This window comes from Peromyscus californicus, unplaced genomic scaffold (assembly GCF_007827085.1).
Source record: "Peromyscus californicus insignis strain IS unplaced genomic scaffold, ASM782708v3 Scaffold_17__1_contigs__length_78620276, whole genome shotgun sequence".
NCBI classification, from domain to species: Eukaryota; Metazoa; Chordata; class Mammalia; order Rodentia; family Cricetidae; genus Peromyscus; species Peromyscus californicus.
Window position 1 is genome coordinate 11,380,934 of NW_026294469.1, and position 13,275 is coordinate 11,394,208.

The 13,275-nt window shown below is 39.5% G+C and overlaps 1 protein-coding gene across 2 annotated transcripts in view; it reads right to left on the bottom strand.

Annotated features, from left to right (window-relative positions):
* Garem1 (GRB2 associated regulator of MAPK1 subtype 1) overlaps positions 1–13,275 on the bottom strand; it is a 178,073-nt gene that overhangs the window by 112,361 nt on the left and 52,437 nt on the right. For both annotated transcript variants that reach the window (XM_052741629.1, XM_052741630.1), the window contains exon 2: positions 2,192–2,332. In XM_052741629.1, coding sequence (XP_052597589.1) covers positions 2,192–2,332 — 141 coding nt within the window. The remainder of the gene's footprint in view (positions 1–2,191; positions 2,333–13,275) is intronic.

A 13,275-nucleotide genomic window follows, 5' to 3' on the forward strand; every position in this document is an offset into this window, starting at 1 on the left:
ATTGTAGACTGATAGAATGTTCAAGACATTTTTAACATCTATCTTACTTGTCAAGGGATATATAATACAACTGGTCAGTGAAGGTATAAGTGAGCCTGGAAAGTGGCAAATGAATGAAGAGCCATGACATGTGTCAAATGAATATGACATGCAGTAAGCAGATCCAAAGCTAGTCTGTAACTGAAGAAGGCACTCCCTAACAGAGACACTGAAAGACTGAAGGAGGCGATTCCAGCAATGGGGCAAATGGGAGAGTGTCCAGTGTAGTCAGGAAACAGGGAGATGACTGACCCAGCTACAGCAGAATGTCCACTCTTTAGAGTAGAAAGATTGGGAAATCAGGCTAGAACTCTGCAGGTCTAAGACAAGGCAGGAGGGAGTCTCCATGAGAGAAACAGCCCTCTGGGAAGACTGTCTTGACACAGCCAACTACCATGTTTTGTAAAAACTCCTAAAATTCAAGTTGACTGATAGAACACAGACCAGGTAAAAACATACAATGATGGAATTTACTTTTCAGTTTTCCATAAAGAGAGAAACCAGAGTTGAGTCTGCTGAAAATAAAGTCAACTTTCTTTGGGTGTAGCCTCTTAGAGGGGAATGTGGGCAATCTGAGGGCTTCTCAAATTCTCTACTCCTATGAACACTGCCCCAGTTGCCTGGCTCCTAATCTCACAAACACAGCACCTTCTTCAGGCTCCACTTACTTTTTCTCATAAAGTCTACTCATAACTAAGCAGTATAATTGCTGTGAAACAATCGTTTTGTACACAGTGAGTATTTGTTGCTCTCATTGGTCTAATAAAGGGCTGAATGGCCAATAACTGGGCAGGTAGGGGTTAGGTGGAACTTGCAGACAAAAAGAGAGTGTGGGAAAGAAGGAGGAGATGTGGAGAGAAGAAAGATGAACATGCTGACCTGAAAAAAGGTACCACCACGTGGTAGAGAGTAGATAAAAAATATGGGTTAATTTAAGTTGTAAGAGCTAGCTAGTAACAAGCCTAAACTATCAGCTGAGCATTTATAATTAATATTAAGTCTCTGTGTGATTATTTGGGAGCTGGCTGGTAGTCCTGATGAAAAACTCTGCCTACATATAATTCTAAAGGACAAAGTTTTAGACCACAAAAATTCTTTTTCCTATAATATTTTTGAAAAAGAATGTTTTTTTTTTAAGTTTAGTGAGAAGCTGAAGACTCCTAAGAATCAAAAAAGCTACCAAAGCATTTATTCATTCAATACAGTTTGAACAAATACCATTTGCTAACATTCTAGAATATGGTAGGATTCCATTTTCAAATAACTTGCCTAGCATTGTAGACAAGTCTGTCAAAGCCAAAACAGCAGTCAAGGTCTGCACAATTTATAGTTAATTGGTTAAAATTCCTACTATAACTTTTTAAAAAATGAAATAACAGATAAGAAGCTAATAATATTATGTGACACTTTAAAATCCAGAAGATAGCAAATGGTAACATTTGTTTTTAAAAAACTGATTTATAAGCTATCCCTACTGAAAGTTTATTTAAGCAAAGTTTATTTATTTATACATCACAAGTTCAATTCTCGAAACATAATGCACTCAACTAAAACCGAGTGCAATGACATCCCTGAACTAAATGCAGTTTAAAGTACAGTGACAGGTGGACATCATCCACATTTAACTACAACAATGAGGTCATGCCAGTGCTATATTCTCAAAGACTAATTGGGAGGAGTGGTGTGCCCAGGTATGTGAACTTCTAAACAGATACTTTTAAAACCAGAGTACTATACTCACTTGTGAAATGGCACCTTGTGGAGTTGCTGCATCCTGGTCATTCACAAAAGCATTGCTCAGGTTGTGCTTGGTTACTCAGATGCACACAGATGTGGAGCTCATGGATTGGCTATACATAGTGCTCCAAAATTCCAAGACCACAGAGAAGATCTTCACATAAAATTTTCATCTTATAAACACCCAGCTCTATTACTCAAAAATATCTATGACAAAATGGAGCTATCCTTGATTTAAAAAAAATAACAACCACACAGAAGTGTTTGGTTCTTTTAAGTCAGTGTGCTCTAGGGTTGGTAGGCTAGAAATATTATAAGAAATAAAATAAGAAATATTCCTATTTCTTGCTGCAAACACAAAAAGAAAATCAGCTCTTTAAGCCCTCCTCTCTCTGCTTGTCTTGCCAAGTCTTACCTGCATAATGTACGGGGATCTCTATCTTTGGCCCAATGACATAGTGACCTTCTTCCAGGCTATGAGCAGTGATGGTGGTCCACTGACGGCATGAATGGATCAGCAGGTAGTCATTCTCTCGCAGCCCTTCCACGCATTCTCCTAGAAAATACAACTTCATATAAGAAAGTTGGAATTCATATTTGCTTACTCCACATCCTATAGCCAAATTTCTTTAAACTTGTACAGGTTTAGGGAGTTTAAAGCAATAGATTCACAATAAGATGGATTCAGATGAGATAAACCCTAAACAGTTTACAGTGTGTATAAAAATATACATAGACTTGAAAGAGACAGGAAAAGAAATATAGTTATATAAAGAAATAGAAAGTTTAAAAAAAATAAAGTCTTTAAAGAGAAAGTAAAGGATATGATATAGAAATGTAGGATATAGATAGATATGATAAGATGAAAGGGTAGATTATTGAATCTACTTTTAAAGAGCAGCAACTTGTTTAAAATTGCTATAGATTTTAGTTTATTGATAAAAATTTGAAGTTAGTTTTGTTATACTGTGTGTATATTTCCATTCTTTTTTAAGGTATTGTGTTTGTGCAGCTCATTTAAATTGTAATGGATAATTAAGAAATATAGATTAATAATTAGTCTTCTATGATAGTCAAACTTATAGTCATGTTAAGTTTTCTAGGTATACATAGATATAATTCAGCTAGGTAGGTAATCGTCAAACACTTCAAAAACCTACAGAATATGGCATTTAAAATGTTTTAAAAACTTAGACTTTGTGGACAGTGAGACATGTCTGCTCCTGGCAGCACCAATTTACTTCAAAGAGAAAGAGGGGCGCTGAAGATATTCCATATGGAGTTTATCTTCTTCTTGGCAAAAACAGCCATTTGGGCAAGAAATTGTTCTTGCCTAGACTGCTTGACAAAATGTATAAACTGGACATGTAGGACCCATAGGAAGGTGACCACTGAACTTTGCAAGATGAGATGGTCCTTCTGGTTCCTGCTGGAACTGCCAGACACTCTACAGGACACAAAGAAAAGCAACTGAGAGACTCTAGGCTAAAGATGAATGCCCCAACACTGCAGAAGAACTTTGGGTAACTGTCCAGGTAGCCAGCTGTCTCTGTCATTGTAGATTTTTGGAAGCTGCTTACAATGTATTTCCTATTTACTTAGGTAATATTATACCCTTCTGGGGTCTTTGATGTAGTTGAAGACTAGATAGTTATAATTATGGTTTTCCTTGGTTATGATAAGGGATAAGGTAGATATAAAACCTTAGACTCACAAATATAGAATAGATAAGATATCTTCTTTAATTTTGCCAAATACAAATAGACTAGATATTGTAACTGTAATTCTTGCTAGATAACTGTTTTGTTATATGTAATTTTACTATGTTGAAGTTAAAACCTTCCTTTTAAATAGAAAAAAAGGGGGGAATGATGGGTGATGTCACTCTGTATGCTGTGAATGTGTTGCTCTGATTGGTTGATAAACAAAATGCTGATTGGCCAGTAGCCAGGCAGAAAATATATGTGGGATAATCAGAAAGGAGAATTCTGGGAAGAGGAAGGCTGAGTCAGGAGTTGCCAGCCAGACACAGAAGAAGCAAGATGACAAGGCAGAACTGAGAAAAGGTACCAAGCCATGAGGCTAAATATAGATAAGAATTATGGGTTAATTTAAGTGTAAGAGCTAACCAGTAGTAAGCTTGAGCTAATGGCCATACAGTTCATAAATAATATAAGTCTCTGTGTGTTTACTTGGGTCCTAGCAGTTGTGGGACTGGCAGATGAGAGAGATTTGTTCTGACTGTGGGCCAGGTGGGACCAGGAAAACTTCAGCTACAGCATAGTCTGGAAAGTACTTGCCACATAAGCATGAGGACCTAAGTTCAATCCTCAGCACCGGGGAGGCAGAGGCAGGAGGATCTCTGGTGCTTACTGACTCTAGCCAATGAGCAGGCCCCTGGTTCCACTGGAGCTGGAGGCCATGGTAGCTTAGACCACAAGGATCTAGGGTTTAGTCGGCCCCATTTCTCAAACAAACAAACAAACAAACAAACAAACAAAAACTGCTCTTCCACACACACACACACACACACACACACACACACACACACACACACACGAACACATGAACACACACTTTACTTATTAACAAATTGATAATTCATAACACAATATAAATTCCTTGAGTTGGAAAAAAAAGGAGGAAAGAAAGATATAAAGAAAAAAGGGTTTCCCTACCAAGTTGAAAATTATACACAAGGTTCCATATAGACTTTTCCATTTATTTGGCAAAATGGTATTCACATACGTCATCATATCTAAATGGCTTGATGACAAACATCATTCAGTGCCCACAGCAAGCACTGTTCCGATGACGTTTATGTCATTTCATGTAAGACAACATTACTAAGAAAGCATTGCTCCTTCCCAGGTGAGGAAACCAAGATCCAAAATGTGAAGTGATGTATCTAAACTCACAGGTTTAATGAGTGGAAAAGTGGGATTCAAATGTGTACCAGAAGGGTGCCAAAGCTTAGCTCTTAAGCACCACAATAAAACTATCAAAAATAAACTTTGGTCTGCTGAAGGAGTGCTTAACACTAAATGCATGTATTTCCTTTTAAAGTCCCACGCATTCACCCACCAGTTCTCTCTGGACTGCCACCAACCCTCCCAATCAATTAAGTGTAATGAAGCTTTATAGCATCCAAATGAAATTATTTCACATTTTAATACTCTCTGAAGTATCTTTTTATCCTTCCGAAATGATGATAAACTATTTCAAAAGGGAAACCCACTCCTTGAAATGTAAAAGATGTTTTTCAGATGCCGACAAAATCCAGCCCATTAACTCTGGGTTAGTCATTTTAAATGCCCAATGAAAATATCTGGAGAGGTTAATTCCTTCATAGGGAAGATAGCCTTCCTCATTTTTTATGTTAACTTTACTACAATAATTAAGAGTTATTAGTGATGTAATTGTATGTTTTGAAATGGCATTTGCAGACCTCTCTAAAATGAAAAGATTCAGTACTTTTCCAATCATTAATGAAGGCAGTAATGACTGCTCGGTTGTCTCAACCATAAACTAACTGGCTTCTAAACCAATACTGTGATGATCCTTGAAACAGTTTTAATGGAAGAAAATTTTATCTTTGGGGGTAGAAAACGAAGATTTAAATACTTTATTTAGAGGGTGGGAATGACCTGGAAGTAGTGTTCATTAGCAGGATGGGAAGGTCATGGCAGGGGTGGGGTGGGGTTCCCAGATTCCCTTGCACCTCATGCTTCCGGAGGACTAGGCTATTTCATAATTACACCTCCGGGGCCACTCCTCAGCTTTTGCATTCCTTAGGCATATTAAGGCAGGAAGGAAAACTCTAGAAGCTTGGCTCCAAAGGAGATAATCAGTATCTACCACAGCAGCCCCTTGAAAGGGGGAGCATGCAGCGAGTGTGTTCTGCAGACCTGCTCGCCAACGGCACTGTGCCACCTCCACTGTGTGGCCTTGGGCAGGATCTCTGCCTCTCACTGACAAGACTGTGACACGGGCCCTACTTCTCAGAGAACACACATGACAGAGATCGGAAGGTATCACAACCGAGTCTGACCTATTAACTGATCAGCGGATTTCAGCCCTTAGCTTTTGTTTTTTGGCCTAAATGTTAATCTAACATTGTAATTTTAGCTCATGCTGTCCTTGAATAGGGAAGGAAATGACCCTCAGAGCAGTCAAGGAGTTTGCTTGGGGTTTAACAGCTAGTACATGGGAGACTCTCATTTTGGAGACTCGACATTTCTTCCTGCTCTTCTGCCAGGACATTGGTCTGTACCTGGAAAACCACTAGCAGTAACCCAGGAAACAGGGAGAAGCTGACCATGGGCTTCCAGGTTCATTCATTTACTCAACCAGTACAACCAGCATGCTCCTGAGTACTTGGGACTCATACATCAGCAAACAAAACAAAGTCCTCGGTATCCAGCAGGGAGGAGGCAGCCAATGCCACCAAGAACAGTGAATACTTTTTATCACCAGTGACTTATATGAGAGGTGCTATGGAAAATGGAAAAAATTTACTAAAGCAATCATGAAAGTATTAGAAAGGGGTCATATGTCTGAGGGGGCAGTCTACATGCTTTTTAAATTTCAAAATATTCCTCATTCAATTGTCCAACAAACTTTTATTTTTCATTTTCTTTATTTTGTGTGTGTAGAGATGTATGTTGGTGCACATGTGCTGTGATGTCTGCACCCACGTTATCTGCATCGCTTTTCTATTTCTGTGAGCAGGCAATGGAAGAGTTGGTAGAAATATAAAGAGACTTAGTTCTGTCCTTTAAGAAGCCCACAGTGTGCTCATGTGTAATTCCGTGGGAGGGAGCGTGGGAGGGAACACAAGAACTAGGCTGTGTGAAAGAGAGATGTGATCTAGACTGGACCTGGAACCATCAGCAGAGATGAAGGAAGCCTGAAGGGGAGAGCAGAGCCACTGGGCTTTGCTGAGATGAATGAGCTGGGCTTGGAGAGTAGGAGACGGAGCCTTCCAGGAGTCAGGAATGAGCACCAGCACTCCGGGAACAGGAATCTGGAGATAGTACAGAAGATGCATTGCTAAAGGAACAAACGGAGCCCTGGGGCCCACATGGGAAACTCAGGGGGAGAGCACACTGCCACTCAGGGATAGAAGAAAAATGCCATTTTCAGCAAGTGAATTGTTGTATCATAAAGAATGTTTTAATTTTATTCCACAGTGGGCTCTAAAGTGGCACCCAAAAAACAACTGCAGTCAAGTTAATCAAAATGAAAACATAATGTTCAGTCCTGCAGCTTGCTGGTGTAGTAAACACTAGTAAGAGGCTCAGAATGACTTTCAGAGCCATAAAGTACAAAGAAAGCAATGCCTATTTTTGAGCTATGTCTTATTTTATTTTTTTTAACAACTGATCTGTGTGCCTGCTTTAGGCAAAATAAGTTTCATGAAAGTTGTCTGGAAATAAAACAATACAATAACTTAAAATATCCCAGGGTAGGTCACTAATAAAGATATGGAATTAAATGAATTCATAAAGCAAAGATCTTCTTGTGATATAATTATCCTGGTGCTTAACAACTGTGTATAATGTACTGAAATTTAGCTCACTGTTGCAGTAATAAGAAGCCTAAAGGAAATGAGTGTTACATTCTAAACTATGCAAACATCCTGAAGTCACTCTGCAGCTAGCATGCTGCAGGACACACCCCATTGCTTGCTTTGACCTCGCTCCCCGAAACAGTAATCCATATATTCCTGTTACCACAGCCATATTTTTTTAAACACTGGGTAACTTCAAAGTCTGCTTTAGAGTAAGGCTCAGTATCAAAATCTGAAAGCATCATGTATGAGTTGGACATTAGAAATGAGTAACTGCCCTCTGCCTTTTGGCTGATGGTACAAAACACCCTCCCAAATCCCTTGTCTGTCACCTTCTCTCAGTGTCTCCCCCGTCACCAGCCATTACAGAGGCAGGGAAGGCTCAGCCTGCTCCTCCTTTCTCTCTCCTTCACAATCCTGCACCTTCTAGGGGCTCCCTTAGCTACAGGTAGCTCTCCAGCTTATGGCATCAGTTGCTACTTCTACATGGATCAGCTAGTTGAGGCTACTTTCCACACCTTCTGAGGGGATGCCTCTCTGCTAGCCATGTGTCTTATATCACACAGTCATTCAGATACTGGCAGATGATTGACTATGTTCTGTGGTCCGGGTCCTGGCAGATGACTGACTATGTTCTATGGTCCCAGTCCTGGCAACACAGCCGTGAATAAGCCAAATGAACAGTCAACCTTCTGGTCCTTCCTTGTGCTTTTCCTCTTCTCACTTATTCCAATATTCCTGTAGTGAAGACCAGTCAACAGCATAGTATCCTACTACTCTAGCCACACATCTTCAAAGGTTTCCATTCATCCTTGGACCAGAGCATCTTTACGGCCCTGCCCTACAGTCACTCCCAAAGGGCTCTTTTCTGTTCAAATGTCTGCTCCACTCTCATGGAACTGGTCCTTGACTTCACTTTCATTTGTCTCTTTATATTCTCACCTCAACTTTTAAATGCATGTGCATAAATGTATAAAATTATAATAAAGACATTTAAAGTTTTGTCTTGCCAGGGCCATGGTGTCAGTTCTTTCTGGCATCTGGAAGCCTCAGGCAGAAGGATTCTAACTTTCAGGTCAGCCTTGGCTACATAGTGAGTTTAAGGGCAGCCTGGACTACATAGCTAGAGCTGTCTTAAATACAAAGGAAAGGCTCATACACTTGTCAGGTTTAAGAACCATGGTTTTAGGGGTTACAGAAAAAAGATATTCAGGACTATAAACAAAAACATTTTTGTGGCAGTGTATCTCACTAGAGTCCACAGAATGTAACACAGAGGCCACACGCATGGCCTCGGGTTTCACTGTGCCTGTAAATATTCTAATATGCTTATCTTTACTTGGAACACCCCACTCTGTGTTGGCTTGTAACTTATTATGTACTTTAACTACTTTAGCTTTGCACATCAATACAGCCGAATATATCTGAGTTACAGCACAGACATCTTCTACTATGTATGAATTATTTGGGGTGGTTCTGAATCAGTTCAAAGTTATATAGCACTTTCCACAGTAGAACACAAGCATGTCAAATGCTTCTTCAAAAAACAAACAAACAGGAAAATGAGGTATAGATTAAATATTTTAAGTCATCTCTAATAAAAAAAAATACTGAAATTTGAAATGTTCCAAAATCCAGTATTTTTTTAATGCTACCATGATGTCACGAGTGGAAAATTCTACACATGACCTCATATGAGAGTTGTAGTTAAAATATAAGTGAACTGAAATACTGCATAGTTCCTTTCAGGCTGTGAATACAAAGGTGTATATAAGATGGAAATGAGTTCTATGTTCAGACTTAGGTCCTAAGATGTATCTACAAATATCACAAAATCTGAAAAAGAAAAGGCAAAACTCAACAGAGTCCATTAAGTGGACTCTGATGACTAAATGAGTCTTAATATTAAATCTATCAACTCATGACTAGCAAGTTTTCTTTTAATGTTAGGATAAAGCCAAAATTGAAAAAGACAGACATATGTCCATGTTGGATTTGTTTTTGGCATGTTCCTGTCATATAGAACATATCCTAAGTCATCAGAACCAAGAAAAGGCCAAATCCATGACTTTAATAATTTCCTCAATTGTGAGAACTGTACTATAAAATTAAAGTTTATTAACAAATTCAGATTTGTTCTCTTTGTTCCTGGTGCTGTATTTCACAGCAGAGCTAAGGGCTGGGTCAGGAGCTTGGAGCTGTCTCTCCACAGAAACTGCTTTTACTCCCCCAACTCCAAGAATACCAGAACTTGCACAGCAAACACATAACCTTATGTGCAGATTCATTGTTTTCTAAGTTTGCTCTTATTCTGGCTGACTTCACTTGGTCTCAGCACCTTTCCAGAACTCTGACTATGATGACACTCATATCCTCATTGACAGATAATATCGAAATAATCTGATGTGATTATGGCTTTTGCAATAAGAATCAATCACTGAAGTTGGAATTTTTATTTGTTGTGGACATAAACTGGTCCTATGGCTAAATTAATCAACAATGGGTAAATGAATTCTTTTCTACAATGTCCATGTTCATTCTCATTACAAAGCTAATTTAATAGTTGTGAGTTGTCCTCTTTTTTTCCCAACATCCAAAAGAAAGCTGGTGAAGTGACAGCATTGTGTTTGGAGTTTCTCACTCTATTTAATGAACACTGTGACATTTTAATTGTGTGTTTATTTGATGGTATAATCTTTTCCATACAGCAGGGAATAAATTAAATCTCTGTATACGTTTTTATATCTTAAAAATAAAAATACCTTCAATGTCAGGGGTTAAACACCAGATACATTTGATCTTCTTTCCAGGTATACAAAGGAGCGAGGCACCTCACTGCCTGGCAGTTAGCCTTGTCATATTTCTGAGTTCTAGCCAATGTGTGTGAGCAGAAACGCCACTGCCTACTTCCTGCCCTGGCCGCACCCCTAAAGGCGGCTCACAAGCCCTGTGAGAAATATTGATTTCCAAGAGCACCTGGAACAAACCAAAGATAGGGCAGTGCCAGCTTCTGGCTTCCTTAATTACTACAAGGTAGAACGAACTACCTGTTGCAAGGCTGACCACACACACGGCCTGAGAAACAGCTTTCTACGGGGCATTACATCAGGGACGGCTGCCGTATTCCCTTCTTGTTACCACAGTTGGCCTTCCTGAAGCACAGCGCGTATCAGCATAACCCTCAACCCTGGCAGGCTCCCAATTGCACTAACCAAAAGGCTTGTTCCCAGCAGCTGCTCTAAGTGTTCTGCATAACAGAAACTTGTCTGCACTTTGAAAAGATAGTTTAGAGGCAACTCCCCCGTTCAGCTGATTTCATTCTCTAAACTGGGGAATACAAGTCAGTATGGTCTAACTAGCATCCTTGAATATGTTCGGTGAAGGCGGTCTTAGCAGGCTGTCTTCCAGATAGATAGAAAACTGCAGAATGGACCTGTGGCATTTCTTTCCTAGAGGACTGTACACCAGATGGTGAAAGGAAACCTGTGTGGAAGGAGGAGAGGTGACACCAGAGCAAATGAGCCGGAAGAGTCCAAGAGCAATCCCAAAAGTCAACGCTAAGACGCTGTCTGCGTTGAAAAGGTAGAAAGGTGCTTCAAAGAGGAAGCGGCAGAAAGGAAGGGGAATTAGCAAAAAAGTAACTAATGGCAAACAAGCATCAAGAGGGAAAATCATAAGCAATCGAGAAGGATGTGGTCACAGGAAATCAGTGGAGCGCAGGTAATAGTCTGAAATCAATGGGAATTGCACAAACCAAAGCCCAGAGAACAAGGGAAGAGACCACTTTAGCCTAATGGCTGAGCTACTGCAAGAGTGCACAGAGCTGACGGACAGAAGGGACATCAGTATTACTCACACACAGGTACCTGTCTGCAGCTGCTTGATAAGAGCTTGGGAATGCATCAAATGAGCCAAATGGATGTTTTTTAAAAAGCTTTTGTTATAGATACTGTGTGGGGAAAAAATAACAGAATGAAACAAACTAGCATCCTAAGCCTAGGCAAACACAGTAAATGGTTTTAGTATCTTCTAATAAAAGTCAGGGATAATATTCTGCACTCCCAAATGATCCTCCAAGGACATGTGAGCACTTGCATTTCTATACCCACAGATATCAATCTTGACCTTCAACACTGTGGCCTGTTTCTGGCATTGTCATTTTGTGAACAATGGCCTCTGGAAAAAAAATGATAACAGGCACAGTAAACAATAGTCTCTTGGGTCTTAGTGGACATCCTGCTCTAATCATTCCCCAAAATGAGCACCTATCTGATTGTCCCAGGGGCAACTGTCCCTTGTGTGTGATGAGAGGACCCTGCAGCCCAGAGGGAGACAGTTCTGACCCCAGGCTGTATGGTTACTGTAATCATTTGGAGACCTGTAGGAACTCTAGTCAGTTCCTGCCTCTAGCCAATGAGGTCAGGAATGTTGGGCATGGAGTCCCTGAACCAGCAGGCTCTGAAATCTTCCCTGTGTGTTAATGTGCAACCTGGGTTTTGAAAGGGCCCTGAAGAGACTTGTATTCTACTGGAGGAGTCAGTTCTTGAGTTATCCGGAGTATGTATGTATGTATTTATTTATTTATTTTCATTTTATGTGCAATGGTGTTTTGCCACGGGTGTTGAGTCCCTTGGAACTGGAATTACAGACAGTTGTGAGCTACAATGTGGGTGCTGGGAATTGAACCTGGGTCCTATGGAAGAGCAGTGTGTGCTCTTAACTGCTGAGCCATTTCTGCAGTACCTTGAGTTTTTATGTATTCAAGATTCAAGTTTCTTATTAGATGTATGAGCTACAAATGTTTCACTGTGTAGAGTCTTTCACTTTCTTGATAGGATCCTTTGCAGAGCAAAATTTTTTAGTTTGAATGAAGTCATATATATATATATATATATATATATATATATATATGTGTGTGTGTGTGTGTGTGTGTGTGTGTGTGTGTGTGTGTATATATATATATATATACACATATATATATATACACATATATATATATTCTTTTGTTATTTGTGCTTTTAGGGTCAAACATGAAATACTATTGTCTATCATAAGGTCAAGAAAAGCCATGCCTATGTTTTCACAGCTTTATCTTTACATTTAGGTCTACAACTCATGTTAATTTTTATATGTTATAGGTGGGGCCCAAATGCCCTGCTGTGCATGTGGGCATTCAGAGGTTCAACCACTGACTTTGGCAAAGGTGACCCTTTCTTCGCTGAATTGTTGTGCTCACTGGCAAAACCAGCTGTTCATATACGTAGAGGCTGATTTCCAGTCTTTCCACACCATCCCCTCATATATCTATTTTATGCTAATATTACACTGTCTTAGTTACTGTGGTTTTATTGTGAGTTTTGAAAACAGGAACTTGAGTCTGACAGCTTCACTCCTTTTCAAGATTGCTTGGGTTTTCCTGGGCTCCGTTCATCCAGGCTAATTTTAGGACAATCAGTTTCTGCAAAAAAGAAAGCTGTGATTTTGGTAGCTGTGTTTAATCTATAGGTCAATTTGGAGATTAATAGTTTCGGGAATATTAATCTTTCCAATCTATGAACATATGATGCCTTTCTATTTGTTTGTATATTATTTAATAACATAGTTTCCAGTGTACAAGTCAGGTAATGCTTTTGCTACATATGTGCACTTGAAGTGCATTCTTTCTGACAGCACTGCAGTGCCCGCTACTAACATACAGGACACACAGTTAATTTCTGTATGTTGATCTTAGATTCAGCAACTTTGCTGAACTTGCTTCTTAGTTCTAGTACAACTTGGAAAAGTTGTGTATTCTTTAGGGTTTTCATTCATAAGCACAGGTCATCTATGAACAGAAGTGGTTCAACTTTCGTCATTCCAATTTGGATGCTATGTTTTTTTCTTCAGCATCTGTAGCTAGACTCTCTAACAGAATGCTAAAGCTGAGT